Below are 18,773 nucleotides of genomic sequence, written 5' to 3'. Positions count from 1 at the left end.
ATAGTTAAAAAAACTTCCGTATTCTAATCATAAAAATACCAATTTTTTAACCATAAGGAAAAATTTCCTAGGTATAAAAAAACTTTTTTTTCAGTGTGTATTAACTATATTTTATAGCATTATGAAAATAACTATTTTAGTATTAATATACGAACGAATTTTAAGATACCTCACAGGAGTTTGCGGGGGCAGGTGTTAACAATTAAAATTTTTAATTTCCAAGCTATAGCTCCTATAAACTCCAAATTTAGTAGAAGTCTTCTATATATGATATAGAAATGATCTAAAAATGGATTTTACAACGAATCAACTCCAATAATGATCGTGGGGGTGGGTGTTAACAATAAAAAATCTTAATTTCCAAAATATAGCTTCTAAAAACTCTAAATTTGGTAGGATTCTTTTATTTCTCATGTAGAGATCACCTCAAAATGGATTTCAATAAAGTCCTCTTCCGATAGGAATTGCGAAGGTGGGTTTTAAAATCTAAAATTTTCATTTTCAAACTGTAACTTCTACAGACTCCAAATTCGGTGAGAATCTTCGTGTATGATGTCCAGTTCAGCTAAGAATGAATTTTATCAAATTCTAACCCCAAAAGGGATTGCGAGGGCGTTGATAATGAAAATTTCCCGTTTGTAAAATATAGCTCCTATAAACTTCAAATTTGGTAGGAATCTTCTATATGTGATATAGAAATAATCTAGGAGCGGATTTTACGACGAATCACCCCCAATAAGAATTGCAGGGGTGGGTGTTGACAAAAAAAAATCTTAATTTCCAAAATATAGGTCCTAAAAGCTGTAAATTTGGTAGGAATTTTTTATTTGTCATATAGAGATTATCTCAAAACGAATTTCAATAAATTCTACTACCGACAGGGATTCCGGGGATGGGTGTTAGAATTTCAAATCTCCATTTTCAAACTGTAACTTCTGCAAACCTGAAATTAGGTAGGAATCTTTCATTTGTCATGAGGAGATCATTTCAGAACGGATTCCAAAAAATTCTACTTCCAATAGGGATTGCGGGGGTGGGTGTTAAAATCTAAAATTTTAATTTGCAAACTGTAACTTCTGCAGATTCTAAATTTGGTAGGAATCTTCGTGTACGATGTTAAGTTCAGCTGAGGATGGATTTTCTCGAATTCTAACTCCAAAAGGGATTGTGGGGGCGTTAACAATGAAAATTTCTCATTTCCAATCGATAGTTTTTATGGACTCGAAGTTTTGTTGGAATCTTTTATTTATAATGTAGAAATCATCTCGAATAGGATCTTACGAAATTCCTCCCCCACATAGGAGTGCGGGAGTGATAATTGTCAAAAAATTCATATTCTTCAATTACAGTTCCTACAAATATAAAATTTGATAGAATCTCAAGAGAAACAGGCAAATACCGGGATGGCCTCCAAGGTCAACGGATTTAAATATTTTTCTTTCTTAATAGTGATATTTTCTTACAACAATCGTCTCTTTGGCAGCGGCAAAAAAGTCATTGTAACATTTCTAAAATTTAACATTACATGTAGCTATTCAGTCAACGGGCAAAGAATTTTACATAGATTTTATTTTTGCTGATCACAAAACCGATGAATTGTTTTTATTACGGGATCGCGAAAATGTAACAGATTAAAAGCATTGCAATTTCTAAACACATAAGATATAGAAAAGAAATTTGACTACTCATTTTAAGAAAATTCGTAAAAAACAAGTACAAATAATTTTCTATGTATAATTGATGTTACGGGGGAAATTTTGATTAACGGCGAAATTCGTCGCGATTTGAGCTAGGCAGATTTCAACTTCACTTATGAGACCTGCAATTACTTTAACTAAAACTATCAATGCTCATTTCAAATTTTTTTTTTTTCGTGTCAATTAATATTCATTTTCGGAAGAAAGCCACGGGAATGTTATAGTGATTGAACATTGAAAGTTACAATGAATTTTAGCTAGAATAATCACATGGATGAAATATATAGGCCAATTTGATGAAATTTGGAATCTGTGCAAGTCCAAACAATACTTCAATTAAATTTCAAGTCTAGATCTAAAAATACAATTTCATAAATCGCCCAGCGGAGCGGGCGGGTAACAGCTAGTAATTAATATAAATATGTTTTATTTCAGTTTAACTATTTTTATGAACGTTCTCTTAATTTTTAAAAAATAACATTACATGAATCATTTATTTTAGGATATGCCATTCAGTTACAAGTTTTCTTGGATTTTGGAGAACAGAAAACCAATGGAGTCGTTCAGTTTTTCCACGAACACCTTTTCCTAGAACAACTTTTCCAATAAATGAGTCCTTAACTTTATTGGAAGAATGAACTGAATCTTCACTATCACTGTGACAATCGCTGTTATGTATTTCAGCACCTATTACCTAAAATAATTATTTTATTGTAATACGAGCATAAATAAAAGTGTCTATATATAGTCTGATCATATAAAAAATAAATACACTAATAGAAGGATTTATTAACTATTAATAATTTAATTTATTTGAAGACAATTATTTAATTTATTAAATTTTAATAAATGTTTTTTAACATTCAATAGATATTTATTAGGGAGGAAAATACATTTATTAATAAGTATTAATTAATAGTTAACAAACATTTATTAACAGTTAATAAATATTTTGTTGAGTGAATGTGTTTTGCTTGCAATATCATATCATATGAAGATTGCTTATAAACAAAAATCATCTTTATAAATTATTGGTGTTACGTTCTCAGAAATTTTAAATTCAATAAATTATTATTTAAATCAATTAATTACCATCCGAGGTATTTCGTAACGGAAATACCTCGAGATAAGAGATTTCTGGAACGGCAACGCAGCCCAGTAGACTAAATAGGCTACGTTGTGGGATTTGGACTGCATTGATGTTTACATAGGGTAACCTGAGATGCAACGTTGCTAAAATCTGTTATAAAAACTCATTGTAATAATCCCTTTTTAGCATTCTGTCTTCTGACTTCATCTGAAGCAGTCAGTCCGAGGACCTAGCAGAGGAGCAATCTCTGCTGGTTCGAGGCTGAGCCTGCCAATTCCTTATTAATAAATTTTTATTAAGGTAGTACTACCGGTTTTAGAATTGACGTTCAGAGTTTAATGAAATTTGGCATATTGGTACTTTATAGTAAGCCTTACTTTATAGTAAGTGGCAAGCCCTGAAAAAAGATATTAATATCTACATATTTTTGCTTTTACCAATTGATCCTTATGGAGAATCACAGACTTTATTTTATTTCACAAAACTGGACGTTCAGATTCTTATAAAAATCAAGACAACGAGAGAGAATAACATCTAGAACATGTTTAATAACAATCAGTATGGTTTCCAAGAATATGAGAATATTTACTAATGAAAAACATTCAAAATTTATCTCTGTCTCTCTTTCTCCAACGTGATTTAGTATAGGGAAATCTACTACGTTAATCAAATAAGGTTAGATTTTGGGATTTGACTTTTGTGGTAACGGTAGTACTACCTTAATTGTTAATCAATTATGGAAATTTATAAAAACCTTAACCCAGGATTAGGAACGCTTATCAGCGTTCCACCCTGGTTCCTTTACCTGGAGCGCTAGCCAGCATTCTGCTATCCTATCCAATAAATACCCTAACTATTACCCCCAGGGTGTGAGCGCTTATTAGCTGTTCTACCCTGGTGAAATCGCCCAGAGCGCTAGCCAGCGTTCAGGCACTCTATCCATCACCTACCTGAGGGCAGATAAATTTAAAGTAATGTCAAAAACATAAATTTTTATAACGTTTAAAAGTACTTCGCGGATAAACCAGTGATGTGATCCACCTGAAGTCTATCGACTGCCTAACGAGGTCAAAACTTGAACTTAAATAATTTTTAATTAACACCCAAAATTTGGGAATGTAACAATTTGCATTAATTATATTACATTATAATAACGTTTATTGTAAAATATCGAATTCTATCACAGCTCATAATTATCTTTTATATTTTTATATATTAAAATCGTTAATTTATTTAGTGAATTGAATTATTATCATGTATTCCAGCTATAAAATTATAAAAAGTGTCAAAAGAAAATTGCTATTTTTACTTTTTATTTCAAATAAATATTTGTTAACAGTTAATAAATTGTACTTATTGAATTACTTATTAACTGTTAGTAAATATTTGTTAACTGTTAACGAATATTTATTAACATTTAATAAATCGTATTTACCAAATAATTTATTAACTCTTAATAAATATTTATTAAATCCTATGGTGTTAAAAAATCATTTATTAACAGTTAATAAAGCTTATTAAATATCAACAAATCCTTCTATCAGTGTAGTTTTATTAAATCTGATATGAACATATATGTTATAGCGAATGAAAAACAAGATCGAGTATAAAGTGTAATTTTGAATTCATTTGATTTTCTTGCATAATTAAAAATTATTCAGTATATTTTTTACATTGAGTGAATTCTGATGTATTATAAACAGTATTATGACAATTGATTTTTTTGAGCTTATTCACCTAAATGAGTGTAGAATTAATAATATTCATATAGATATACAATTGTATATAGATATACAATATATATATAATTGTATATGAACTTAGATTTTTTTTCTCAGAAACTCAATTTTGAGAGATAGATGCGACCATAGAGAGGAAATTGATTTTCTGGATTCACGGCATCGCTCATATCTTCGAAACGATTTAATATTTTTTAATAAAAATTATTTTTGGAAATATTTTTGGATGTACATTTAATAAAATAAATGAAATACTATTCTGACATTCCTTTATTTTCCCGGTCAAAAAAATTGCCGAATATCAATCATTTTTTTCGATCGTTATAGTGGCTATCCCTTCAATCACATTATTTTTAGTCTTTGAAATTTATTGACAGTTTTTAATTCCTAGACATAACACGCTCGCTTCGTTCGCCTTCGTTCTTTCAAAAATCCCGCCACTATCTCAGTCAACCAATCAACAACCGAATAAAATAGTCATAGAAGTGACGTAAAACGATACGACATCCGGCCATAAACTTTTTAGTGGAGGACTAGAATTGAATTTGCGCACGCAAACGCGCGCCTGAATATAGAATTTGCATATATTTTCATGCTTATGATATATTCGACCAAACACATTACGAATAAATTGGTTTCACATATATTTTATCTCTATTTTAATATAGGATTAGGGTGAGTGTGGGTATTACTGCGGTTCTTTCTGTAGGTCTTACTTCGAAGGCATTTTTATTGAATTTTTAAAAAAATAATAATTTTTTTTTTTTAAACTAAAGTTTGACTCATTATTGACTCAAAAAAAATCAAGAGTGCGATTAGCTAATATTTTTAACTTCCCGCTCAGAAAATTAAAAATTTTCAAAAATCGGGAAATTATTGGTTTTACCCCGTTTTCGAAAATCGAGTTCTCATCATATCTCGACGTTTTGAGGTCCTAGGAAGCTTCCCCGAATGTTTCCGCGATGATGTCCATATGTCTGTATGAATGTGTGTGTGTGTGTTCGTGTGTGTGTGTGTGTGTGTGTGTGTTTTTTTTTTTATGTGAAACATCTATAGGCTCACTTGTAAACCGAATTGTTGGCGTGGCGACGCTTGCCGTGGCGACGGGTCGCCACGCTATACCAAGGTATACATATATATATATTTTATATGTAGTAGAGTGTACGGTGTGGCGACGGGTCGCCACGCTATACTGAGGTATATATATATATATATATATTTTATATGTAGTAGAGTGTACGGTGTAGCTTCTCACTCAGTTCGACGTTGTTGTTTACTACGGTACACATAACCTGCGTTTTATTTAATTTTGATGTGAAACATTTTTATTTTAATTTTTGACAATAAAATATGTGTGATAGTGATAACTCAGAAGATCAAAATGATCAACCTTGTGCAAAGAAAGTGAAACTACACTATGGCATACTACCAAGTCATCAGTAAGTAGATCGTATTTTTCAAGTGTCCATAAATGTAATTATTATATTTTTATATTTAATTAATTATATTCATATTAATCATATTAGTAATTATATAAATTATATTAAGATTAATAATTATATAAATTATATTAATATTATCTTCAATTAATTATTTTTTTATTATTCATGAAGGAATTAATATGGAAAAATTTATTAATAAAATTTATATTTGCAAATCTTTAGTCATATATTGCAATAATTAACTAAGATTTGAGTTCATGAGTATATTGAAGCCACACTCAAAATTTTTTTTCTTTTTTTATATTTAATTAATTATATTCATATTAATCATATTAGTAATTATACAAATTATATTAAGATTAATAATTATATAAATTATATTAATATTATCTTCAATTAATTATTTTTTTATTATTCATGAAGGAATTAATATGGAAAAATTTATTAATAAAATTTATATTTGCAAATCTTTAGTCATATATTGCAATAATTAACTAAGATTTGAGTTCATGAGTATATTGAAGCCACACTCAAAATTTTTTTTCTTTTTCTTGTGTATTTTAATATCATATTTTTTTAAATATTTCAGTTCCCAACAATCATCACAGGGATCAAAAAATATTATTATTGAAACTGGACGCCACTCTGATCAGTTAAACACAAGGCATACTATCAATGTTGTGTAAGACTTTATTAATCGAATAGTACCAGACTATTTTAATTTTTATCTTAGATTTTATTAACATATTTATATTTTTTTTCAGAGTAAACAATAGTAAAAGAAAACGTCAAAAACAATACAGGGAGCGGAACAGAGACAAATTGAAACATCGTGAAGCGGAAAGAAGAAAGCGTATACAATCTTCACAAAGCATTATCGGACCGTCTACCTCTTCAAACTCAAATATAATGGAAGTAAATAATGAAGAACCAGTAACTGCTATTTCATCTACTCTTCAAAATAAAAGAGACCGTCAAAAAAGATACAGGGAAAAGAACAGAGAAAAATTGAGTCAGCGTGAAGCGGAAAGAAGGAGACGTCTACAGAATGCAGAAAGTATAATAGAATTACATACTTCTCCAAATATAGAAAATAGAGAAATAATTACAGAACCAATAATCATAATAGATGAAGTAAGTACAAATTCTCGAAATTTAACTGGTTTGGGAGAAATGGAGCATGAAGTGTTTGACATATCTCAGCAAAATTTAAGTAACCTATCAAGCGCAAATATTGCGGAAATTCCGAATAACTACAGTCAATTTAGATACCATAAAACAGCTCATGAATATTTCAACGATAACTTTAAAAATAATGAATTTGGACGTGCTTGTTCAATTTGTGATCGACTTTGGTTTGAAAAAGATTTAAAGAAACCATCTACATCTGGAAATATAATTAATACAATAGCCAATGTGCAAAATGTGGATTCCCTTAAAATTTGCTCTACTTGTAAATCAGCATTAGATAAAGAAAAGATTCCTAACTTGTCAGTTTATAATGGATTTCATTACCCAAAAATACCACAGCATTTACCGAAAATCGATTTCATCACTGAAAGGCTTATTTCTCCACGAATTCCTTTTATGCAAATAAGAAGATTAAGACACGTTCAAGGACAATTCGGTATATACGGACAAATTATCAATGTTCCTGTTGTTGTTGATGCAATGGTACGATCACTTCCAAGAAATGTCAATGATGAACATTGCATTTATGTACATATTAAAAAAAAAATGATTCATAAAAGTAGTTTTGTGCATGGCTTAATTAACATCGGATCAATTAAAAAATGGTTATACTATTTGATTACTACACCTTTATATCAGCATTACAAAATAACAGTTGATAAATCATTTTTTAATCAAGAAACACCACTAATTACACAACAGAACATAGATGAATTTACCGAAAATATTGATCTTGAAGAAAGCCTTACTGCTCAACAACAAACTTTGGTATGGAATGAGGAAAAATATTTGCGATTAGCGCCAGGGCAACAGAATATTCCACAGAGTTTATTATTCGACGAGCATGCCGAAGAGCTATCATTTCCTAGTATTTACATGGGACACTTTAGAAAATTCAGAGATACAGTCAACGTTACGCCTTTTATGATGGCATCTAGTGAATTGCGGCGTAAGGATCGTCGAGGAGTCGATCCTTATCACTTGTTATATATGGCTGCAAAAATTATGAGACTGCGAGTTCGTGACTGTTTAACGATCGCGTTTAAACATGTTGGTACAGATAGCAATATAACCAAGGAACAAGTTCAATCTGAAGACTATATTCATAACTGCATGGAGTCAAATCTAGCTTTCTTACGTTCAATACCAAATTCAGTTTGGTACTGGTCTTCAAGGAAAAAAGATTTATTTGCAATGATGCGGCATCTAGGGAAGCCAACTGTATTCATGACACTAAGCGCAAATGAAATAGGGTGGCCGGATTTATTAACATTGCTGTGTAAATTAGCTGAAGGAAAAGAAGATGTGCAAAATCTCATCGTACCAGAACTCAATTTTATCCAAAAAAGTTAATTAATTAACAACGATGCTGTAACATGTGCTATTTATTTTAACAAGCTAGTTAATGTTATAATGACGATTTTACAATCAAAGAAGTTCAGTCCTTTTGGTAAATTTAGAGTCATAAACTACTTTCTGAGGATTGAATTTCAACATCGTGGAAGTCCACACGCGCATATCCTTTTATGGCTTGATAATGCTCCCACAGATATTCTTGGAAAAGAGCAAAAAAAAGCAATAGAAATGATTGATAGTTTAGTGTCAGTATCAACTTCAGAAGCATCCGGAAATATAAAATTACTTACCCATAAGCATACTTTCACGTGCTACAAAAAAATAAGATCTACTTCAGTGCAAAAGTGCCAATTTGAAGCAACATTCATGCCTTGTAAATCCACAATGATTTTAATACCGATGGAAAAAACTGATCCACTTTACAAAAAACATTTGATAAGATATAATGAAATAAGAATTAACTTAGAAAGTAATGATTATAACAGTATTGATGATTATTATGAAAGTAATAATATCACACAGTAAAAAAATTTTCGTAAAATTTAACATAAAATTTTGTGTAGATGATTTTTTTACACAAAATTTATAATAATTCTACACATACTGTTTGTATTGATGAAATCAACATAATTCTGTGTTAAAAGTAACACAAAAATATGTTAAAACTTTCATTGGCTGATTCTCGGATTTCTACACACTTAAATGTTATCCATAACACAAATAAAGTGTTGATTGTAACTTTTTCTTTGTGTTACTCAGATCAGCTGTCAAATATGTGAGTTTTACTAATAATTTAAATATATATATATATATATATATATATATATATATATATATATATATATATATATATATATATATATATATATATATTTTGTGATTAAAAAATACATAAGCAATTGAAAATAATAAATTAAAGGAAAAATGCACATGTAGAAAATTAGAAAAACTGTAAGTTTATTTTCTAATAATTTATTAATTTCAATTATTTATTTTTTTGTCTAATTCAAAAAAATAAATGAAAATTCAGTTAGCCTACATCTGAAAATTTTTACAATTTTTTTTAATGAAAAAATTATTACAAAAAAATAAAAAAAAAAAAATTTCACTTGTAAAAAATTTGAAGAATTATTCGTGTAATTTTTAACTTCCCGCTAAAAATCTCAGATTTTCAAAAATCGGGAAGTTATTGTTTTCACCCCGTTTTACAAAAATCGAGTTTTCATCAAATCTCGACGTTTGAAGGTCACAGGAAGCTTCCCTGACTATTTTTACGATGATGTCCGTACGTCTGTATGTATGTGTGTGTGTGTGTGTGTGTGTGTGTGTGTGTGTGTGTTTTTTTTTTTTTTTTTTTTTTTATCTTAGGGGGGGGGAATCCTTCTTACGGATTCCAGGCATAGTTGTTTGGCCTGGATATGTGGCGACTCGACGCAGTGTCATACTAAAACTCGACCCTAACGCCCCTACCCACTAAACCCTAAACCCCTTTTCTTCTTTCCTCTAATCCCTCATGGAAACCGCCGTCAGGCATTACTTCGTGAGGGGAGGATCCAGCTACCGCTATTCCTTCTGGTGGCTAAGGTGTTATTTTTCCTTCCTTCTAGTTTCTGTCATTTGCTCTTTTTCTTTCAATGGAACGCAGCTCTGTAAGCACTTCTGTGGCAAAAGTGCTTGTAGCGTTCCAAGCAGTTTGATTCGACAACATTGCATCTACTATTGTCTCTGGTTGGATTCTCCAGTTCAGGATCCTCTCTAACTCCTCACGCTGAGGATCGAAACGTGGACACACAAAGAAAACGTGCCTTGCGTCCTCAATAACCCCTGGACAAGACGGGCACTCCGGAGAATCGTCGTGCTTAAAGCGGTGCAGATACTCTCGAAAGCACCCATGTCCTGACAACATCTGCGTTAGGTAATAGTTGACTTCACCATGGTTTCGGCTCAGCCAAACGTCGATCTTTGGTATGAGGCGGTGTGTCCATCTTCCTTTTGCTGCGGCGTCCCACTCAAGTTGCCATCGCGAGATGCTGTGCTGCCGTTCTTCTGTTCTTAGTTCTTCAGCGCTCAGTGTAGTTGACCTCTTTCGATGGTAAAGGGCCCGTCTTTCTTTAGCTAAGACTCTAAGCGGCAGAGTTCCAGAAATGACGCACACTGCTTCCTCTGATATTGTTCGGAAGGCGCTGGCTACTCTTAGCGCGCTCAGTCGGTAAACCGGACATGCTTTCCTCCATGATTCTTGGGTCTCAAGTGCGTCGGACCAAATGGATATCCCATACGTGAGGACCGATGTAACTACTGATGATAGCAATAACCTCCTTGTCTGTGTGTGTGTGTGTGTGTGTGTGTGTGTGTGTGTGTGTGTGTGTGTGTGTGTGTGTGTGTGTGTGTGTGTGGCCGTATGTAAACCTCTCATAACTTTTGAACGACGACCAATTTTATCGCGGTTGGTGTCATTCAAAAGGGCTTGGCCAAACTTAGATTTTGAATACCATTTAGACCGATTCGAAGCAGTAGATTTTGAGAAATCTCAAAAAAACTTCAAAAAAAAATTTTTTGAAATGTGGTTTTTTTGGAATTACTTTTAAATGGCTCTACCGATCAATTTCAAAATCTAATCAGCTCTTAAGATCAAAAAACCACGTCGACCACCGCAAGCCCGGTCAAAATCGGTTGATTCGTTCGTGAGTTATCGTTGTTGAAAGAAAACCGAAAAAAAAGTGTTTTTTCGGAATTACTTCGAAACTCCTGGCTCGATCGATTTAAATTTGAAAATTCTCCATGGGGCTTTAAAAACTGCGTCGAATGCCACCAACCGCGCATTCGGTTCATTTATTCAAAAGTTATTGCCGTTTGAAAATTTTTAAAATTGTGTTTTATTAAACTGCTATTAGAGTTTTGAGCTCGAAGAGCTCAAAAACGTAATGTGTAATTTTGAGCGCTTAAGTACAAAATGAGCGGGAAGTTGCAGGGATGGCCTTTAGGGTCAACCGTCATCCTAATTTTTTTTAAGTATTTTTTAACTTGTAAATAATTTGTCAAAAAAAATCAACATGTCTGCTAGATTCATAATCATAAAATTTATAATTTTTATTTTATTTATTTCCTCATAATTTAAAATTTATTCTGTCTTCTAGATTCACACTAGAAAGGACATTAACCTTGTAATGAATTTTAAGGTTACAATTCTGTTATCGGATGTTTTAATATAAATTACCCTTTATTTACTTAGTTTTTAATTGCTATACACTACAATTGTATATTTATTAGCTGCATTTAAGTATTTTACGTAATGACACAAATCAAAATCCACCAAATTAAAATGACGTTGAGGCTATCACATTTACATGTCTATCTTGTGTGGCATACGTGACTATATATGAAGAATTCTTTAACATAAATTTTGTGTTGGTTGGCCAGTAACATTAAAAAAGTGTAGTTTTACTTTGAATTAACACTTGAGTGTGTTAAAAAATGGATAGATTGATCAATACAAACCGTTTGTGTAGAATTAACATAAATTTTATGTAAAAAAAACATCTACACAAAATTTTATGTTAAATTTTACGAAAATTTTTTTACTGTGCAGATCAGACGAAGAATACACAGATATTCTAAGATCTGGTATTAGTAGGCCAAAAATATTCTATAAACGACATCTATCCGAAAAATGGCACAATACTTTCAATCTGTTTGTTTTTAATGTATTAAAATCTAATATGGATTTCCAAATAATTACTGAAGAATATTCTTGTGCGGCATACGTGGTTGAATATGTAAATAAGACCAACAGAGGTATTAGTAATTTGCAACGTAAGATAATAGAAGTCATGAATGAGAATCCCGAATTTGATATTGTTGAAATAACTCGTAAAATGAGTGTTGACATGCTAAATACCATTGAGATGAGTAGTCAAGAAGCTGCTTGGTATCTTCTACGGTTACCAATGTCTAAATCATCAATAGCAATTCAGTATATTAATACTTGTTGGCCTATTGAACGACAGAAGATTAAAAAAACACAAAAACAAATAGATGAACTGGATGACGAATCTACTGATATTTGGAAGGAAGATTGGCATGATAAGTATCAGAAACGGCCAGAAGAACTGGAAGCTATTTCGTTAGCTCAATTTGTTTCCAAATATACCAAAAACAATAAGAGGGAATACGTCAAAAAAAAGCAGCCTCGAATTATTCGTTATAGAAATTATGACATGACTCAGGATTACAACGAGTACAGAAGAGAAATGGTTACCTTACATATACCATTTAGAAATGAAGATACAGAAATATTAGCAGATATGAAATTCACAACTATATATGATGAACACGAGAATGAAATTTTAGAAAAAAGAAAAGAATTTGAGTCAAATATTGATGTTCAGAAGACAATTGATATATGCCGACAGTTATGTCATGAAGATAAGCCAATAGATGACGAATTAGAAATTCGAGACTTGGCTACAAGATTTCCAGAACCAAACCCTTTCGAAGAATTGTACAGAAATCCGGATGCTGCTGTTAATGAAGATTTACGTATAGCTACGCTTAAAAGCTTGGGAGCAATAGCCAAAAGACGAGAAAACATCATGAGTAATGATCGTTTTTGCGAGCTTATGAGAAGTGCTAATGAAAAGCAAAAAGATTTGCTTTTACACGTCATTCATCACAATTTATCGTTGGAAAAGTCACCTTTACAATTATTTTTTACTGGCCAGCTGGATGTGGAAAAACCTTTGTAATAAAATTGATAATAGAAATCTATAACAGATTTTCTGAAAATGATGGGTTCTGCAATTCATATATTACGTGTGCTTTGACTGGTAAAGCTGCAGTAGCTATTGATGGAACTACTATTCATACTGCATTGAAAATATCGTTATCAAAACTAATTCCTCGTTATCGTTATCAAAACTAATGAATTGGCCGTTATCGAGTCCAGATTTTTTACGAAGGAAGACGTCTCACAGCGGTGTCCAAGTGGTGTACGATTATTCTATGATAATGCATCGGTTAACGCATACAACATGCGAGCTCTACAAATTGAAAATAAAATAGATTCAATTGCAATAGACGTAATTTCTGGCTGTACTAATCATGAGCAGGAAGCGAATACGAGACAAAAATTACACAAGATGTCAGTGATTGATACAGGAGGGTTGCCATACGAAATTATTTTTGTTATTGGCAAACCTTACATTATTACAACTAACATAGACGTGGTAGACGGATTAGCTAATGGCGCCGTTGGAAACCTTATTCATATCGAACAAAACGAAGAAAATCAAGTTACTCGCATATGGCTAGTTTTTCCAGATAAAAACACTGGTACAGTGGCTAGAAGAAAAGCCGTTGCCTTTGTTGCAGAACATAATATCGATAAACGTGCTGTGCCTATTGTGCGTCGAACTTCAACAATATCACTCAATAATAATAAAACTATTGTGGGAAAAAGAAATCATTTTCCATTGATATCAGGATGTACTATGACTATTCATAAGTCTCAAGGAGGTACTTATGACGAGGTGGTGTATGAGTATAGTAAAAGTCATAGTATTCCATTACTTTACGTAGCTTTAACACGAGTAACAAGTGCTGAAGGGTTGTTTATATGTAACAGTACGGATGATTTAAGATTTTATCATGGAAGGAGAGTTGATCCATCAGTTTCCAGCTAACAGCACGAATTTGAAAGATTATCTTTAAATAGACTTACTACATTGCAAGGATTGATCACTGATTTTATGAACTCCAGAAATAAATTAACCATATACACTTTAAACTGTCAAAGTCTCAGAAAACATGCTGCTGATTTACAAGATTCTATTTGCAGAAATAGTAACTTTTTGTTACTAACTAAAACATGGTGTCCTGCAGATGAAGCAGTTGACTTATGTAACTTTCATTGTATTGCGAAATTTAAACGACAAAATATTAGAGCCGCTGGAGTGGCCATTTACAAAAACAACAATACTTCACATGTTACTACACTCAACATGGATCTAGCAGTTCAAAATGCTACAGAAGTTCATGTTTCCCAAACATCTATTGGTGATATGTGTGCTTCACATGTTAAACTAGAAGATGGAAGTGAATTAATTATGATTGTAGTATACATTTCACCTAATAATAAAATGGATCATATAATTTCATTTTTACATGAAAAGTTATTTCCTTATAGTCAAAGAGGTTCAATAATTTTTAAAACGAATAAACATAAACTACCATTAATTTTAGCTGGAGATTTTAATGTAAATTTTGCAAGAGCTGAATCAATGCCATTAATGACATTTCTTCAAAAAGAATTTCAATTGCAAATCAACAACAATCCAAGAGAATCTACTACCAAATATGGAACAATAATTATTGTTCTTATCTATTATAATAGATGCTGTATTTGTGAGATATCTTGATAATGTTTCATCCAATACTTTTGTAATGTACTTTAGTTATCATCGACAAATCGTCACAGTAATACCGGCAGAGGAAACATCGAATATAACTATTACTGAAGTCACAGATGAAAATATTTAAATTGTGGCCACTTGATATTAATATCGAATTTTTATATCACATGTAAATAAATGTTTATTAAATAAAGTTACCATTTTCTGTAAGAAATTCGTAATACTTCATTTTTTCATTAGGCTATATTTAATTCCTGTAATAATATTATCTTTTATACATATTACTTGTACACACACGATGTTTCACATCTGCCAGGCGTCCCATGACGGCTCACATTTATTTTTTTTAACTTAGAGGGGGGGGAATCCCTTTTACGGATTCCGGGCATAGCTGTTCGGCCTGGATATGTGGCCACTCGACGCAGCGTCATACTAAAACTCGACGCTAACGCCCCTACCCACTAAACCCTAAACCCCTTTTCTTCTATTCTCTAATCCCTCATGGAAACCGCCGTCAGGCATTACTTCGTGAGGGGAGGATCTAGCTACTGCTATTCCTTCTGGTGGCTAAGGTGTTATTTTTCCTTCCTTCTAGTTTCTGTCATTTGCCCTTTTTCTTTCAATGGAACGCAGCTCTGTAAGCACTTCGGTGGTAAACGTGCTTGTGGCGTTCCAGGCAGCTTCGGATGACAGCATTTCTTCTACTATTGACTCTGGTGTGATTTTCTTGTTCAGGATCTTCTCTAACTCATCACGCTGTGGGTTAAAACGAGGGCACTCAAAGAAAACGTGCTCCGCATTTTCAGCAACTCTTGGGCAAGACGGACACTCTGGGGAATTATCGTGCTTAAAGCGATGAAGGTACTCCCGGAAACAGCCGTGTCCTGACAACATCTGGGTCAGATAGTAGTTGGCCTCGCCGTGATTCCGGTTAAGCCAAACGTCAATCCTTGGTATAAGTCGATGAGTCCATCTTCCCTTCTCCGCAGCATCCCATAGTTGTTGCCATCTTGCTATACTATGTTGTCGCTCTTCAGTTCTCAGTTCTTCAGCGCTCAGTGTAGATGACCTCTTTCGGTGGTATAGGTTCCGTCTTTCCTCAGCTAGGACTCTAAGAGGCAAAGTTCCAGAAATGACGCACACTGCCTCCTCGGATATTGTGCGGAAGGCGCTTGCAACTCTCAGTGCACTTAATCGGTAGACCAGTCCGGCTTTCCTCCATGATTCTTGGATCTCCAGCGCGTCTCCCCAAACGGATATTCCATATTTGAGCACTGATGTGACTACTGACGACAGCAATAGTCTCCTGCTCTGCTTCGGGCCTCCAACATTCGGCATCAGTCTTGATAGACTAGTTACCACCGCTGATACTTTAGCACTTACGTGTTCGACCTGTTGCTTAAAGTTCAGTCGGGCATCCAACGTCACCCCCAGATATCGGATAAATGGATGCGATGCGATCTCCTGCTCGCCGACATTCAGCTTGATGTTTTCTACGATCTTTCTGCTGGTGATGAGCACAACTTCAGTTTTGTGCTTGGCTAACTCCAACTTCATCATCTTCATCCATAGGTTAATCCGGCTAAATGTGATATCGAAAGCCAGATTGATCTCCTCCAAGTGTTTCGCGACAATCACTACCGCTACATCATCGGCATATGCAACAAGTTTCACCTCTGATGGTAATGCAACTCTCAGGAGACCATCATACATGATGTTCCACAGCAAAGGACCCAAAACCGAGCCCTATGGCACTCCTCTAAACAATACTTCTTTCTGCCACGTTCCCATCTCTTTCCAGCGATTGCCTCCTTAGCTGTATCGACCACCAGGTTGATCGCATCCAGCGTTGATCGTCCTTTCCGGAAACCATACTGGCCTTCTGCTAGGAGTGGCTCGACGGCTGCTTCTATTCGTTGGTGCATTATACGCTCTAATATCTTACCCGCTGTATCCAGCATGCAGAGTGGTCGGTAGGATGATGGCTCGTCCGGTGGCTTCTTCCCTTTAGGGAGAAGTACAAGTCTTTGCTGTTTCCATCTTCTAGGAAAAATCCCTTCTTTGAGGCACGAATCGTAGGTATCTAAGAATAGATTTGGCGCTGCTTTAATAGCTGTTTTTAATGCAATATTCGGGATTCCATCCAATCCTGGCACCTTATTATTCCCTACTCAGTTGCACGCCTCCATCAGTTCCTCTTCTGTGACAGGTGGAATGTCTTCTCGATTTACTGGCAATGAAGAATAGCCGAACTTACTTTGTCGAAGAAACAGCGTAGAAACTATTCTTTCCAGGAGCTATGGACACGTAGGTGATGGCATTGGCTGGCGCTTCAGGTGGATCATGACCACCCTATACGGTCTGCCCAATGGGTCCTTTTCTACCTCATCGACGAGTTCCTTCCAATAGCGTCTTTTGCTATCTTTGATGGCCTTGTTCAGTTCTCGACGGGCCTTTTTGTATTATACGACCAGATCCGCAGAGTTAGGTCGTCGGTGGCCACGCTGTGATAATCTTCTCTTTTTGTGACAGGCTGTGCGAAGGGCGTTAATCATTCCACCAGTGCACCGATGGTCTTTTATTGATGCCACGCTTACGGGGCATGCAGGTGTCGCACGCCTGGGCAATTCTCGTCATTAAGTCCTTCGTCTTCTTTACAGCATTTCTTGTGATGATGGTCGAGTCACTGTCTAAGGCTACTACCAAAGCTTCCGAGTCAAAGTCTTTCACTTTCCATCCAGCTGCATTAGTTTGTCTAGTTGCTCTTTGAGGGCTCCGGCCAGCCGATATTTCCCAAAATATTGCACTGTGGTCGCTGGCGGTGTAGGTGTTTAAGACTTCCCAAGAATAGTTTCCTTTCAATAAGCTGCTGCTGACGAATGTGAGGTCTATTATCGAACTAGCCTCTCCCTTGGTATATGTTGGTGTCTCACCGATGTTGAGAAGGACCACGACCAGTGAGGCCATCGCTCCACGTAGTGCCTTGCCTCGCGCATTAGTCTGCTTGCTGCCCCAGTCTACCGCCCAGAAATTGAAGTCCCCTGCTATAGCTACTGGGTAGTATTGTGTTACGTTTTCGTGTGTGTGTGTGTGTGTGTGTGTGTGTGTGTGTTTTTTTTTTTTTTTTTTTTTTCCCTTAGGGGGGGGAATCCTTTTTACGGATTCTAGGCGTAGCTGTTTGGCCTGGATATGTGGCGACTCGACGCAGCGTCATACTAAAACTCGACGCTAACGCCCCTACCCACTAAACCCTAAACCCCTTTCCTCTTTCCTCTAATCCCTCATGGAAACCGCCGTTAGGCATTACTTCGTGGGGGGAGGATATAGCGACTGCTCTTCCTTCTGGTAATTAGGTATTATTTTACCTTTCTTCTAGTTGTTGTCATTTGCTCTTTTTCTTTCGATGGAACGCAAGTCTATAAGGACTTCTGTTGCAAACGTGTTTGCGGCGTTCCAGGCAGCCTCTGATGACAGCATTGCTTCTACTATTGTCTCTGGTTGGATTTTCTTCTTCAGGATCATCTCCAGCTCATCGCGCTGTAGGTAAAATCGTGGGCACTCAAAGAAAACGTGCTCCGCGTCTTCATTGATTCCTGGGCAGGACGGGCACTCCGGTGAATCATCACGCTTGAAGCGGTGAAGATACGTCCGAAAACATCCATGTCCTGACAACATCTGCGTCAGATAGTAATTGACCTCGCCATGACTCCGGTTTATCCAAATGTTGATTTTCGGTATGAGACGGTGTGTCCATCTTCCTGTTGTCGCGGCGTCCCACTGCGATTGCCATCGTGCGATGCTGTTCTGCCGTTCTTCAGCTCTGAGTTCCTTGGCACTTAGTGTGGTTG

The 18,773-nt window shown here is 34.6% G+C and overlaps 1 protein-coding gene across 4 annotated transcripts in view; it reads right to left on the bottom strand.

Annotated features, from left to right (window-relative positions):
* Window positions 1-2,121: 2,121 nt before the first annotated feature.
* The window catches only part of LOC123261531 (synaptotagmin-5-like), a 31,937-nt gene continuing 15,285 nt past the window's right edge, over window positions 2,122-18,773 (bottom strand). For all 4 annotated transcript variants that reach the window (XM_044723180.1, XM_044723177.1, XM_044723178.1 and 1 more), the window contains exon 9: window positions 2,122-2,391. In XM_044723180.1, the coding sequence (XP_044579115.1) occupies window positions 2,191-2,391 (201 nt within the window). In that variant the 3' untranslated portion in view covers window positions 2,122-2,190. The remainder of the gene's footprint in view (window positions 2,392-18,773) is intronic.

Source organism: Cotesia glomerata, linkage group LG3, assembly GCF_020080835.1.
Source record: "Cotesia glomerata isolate CgM1 linkage group LG3, MPM_Cglom_v2.3, whole genome shotgun sequence".
NCBI lineage: Eukaryota > Metazoa > Arthropoda > Insecta > Hymenoptera > Braconidae > Cotesia > Cotesia glomerata.
The sequence above is the reverse complement of the archived record's forward strand: the minus strand, read 5'-3'. Positions and strand labels throughout refer to the sequence as shown.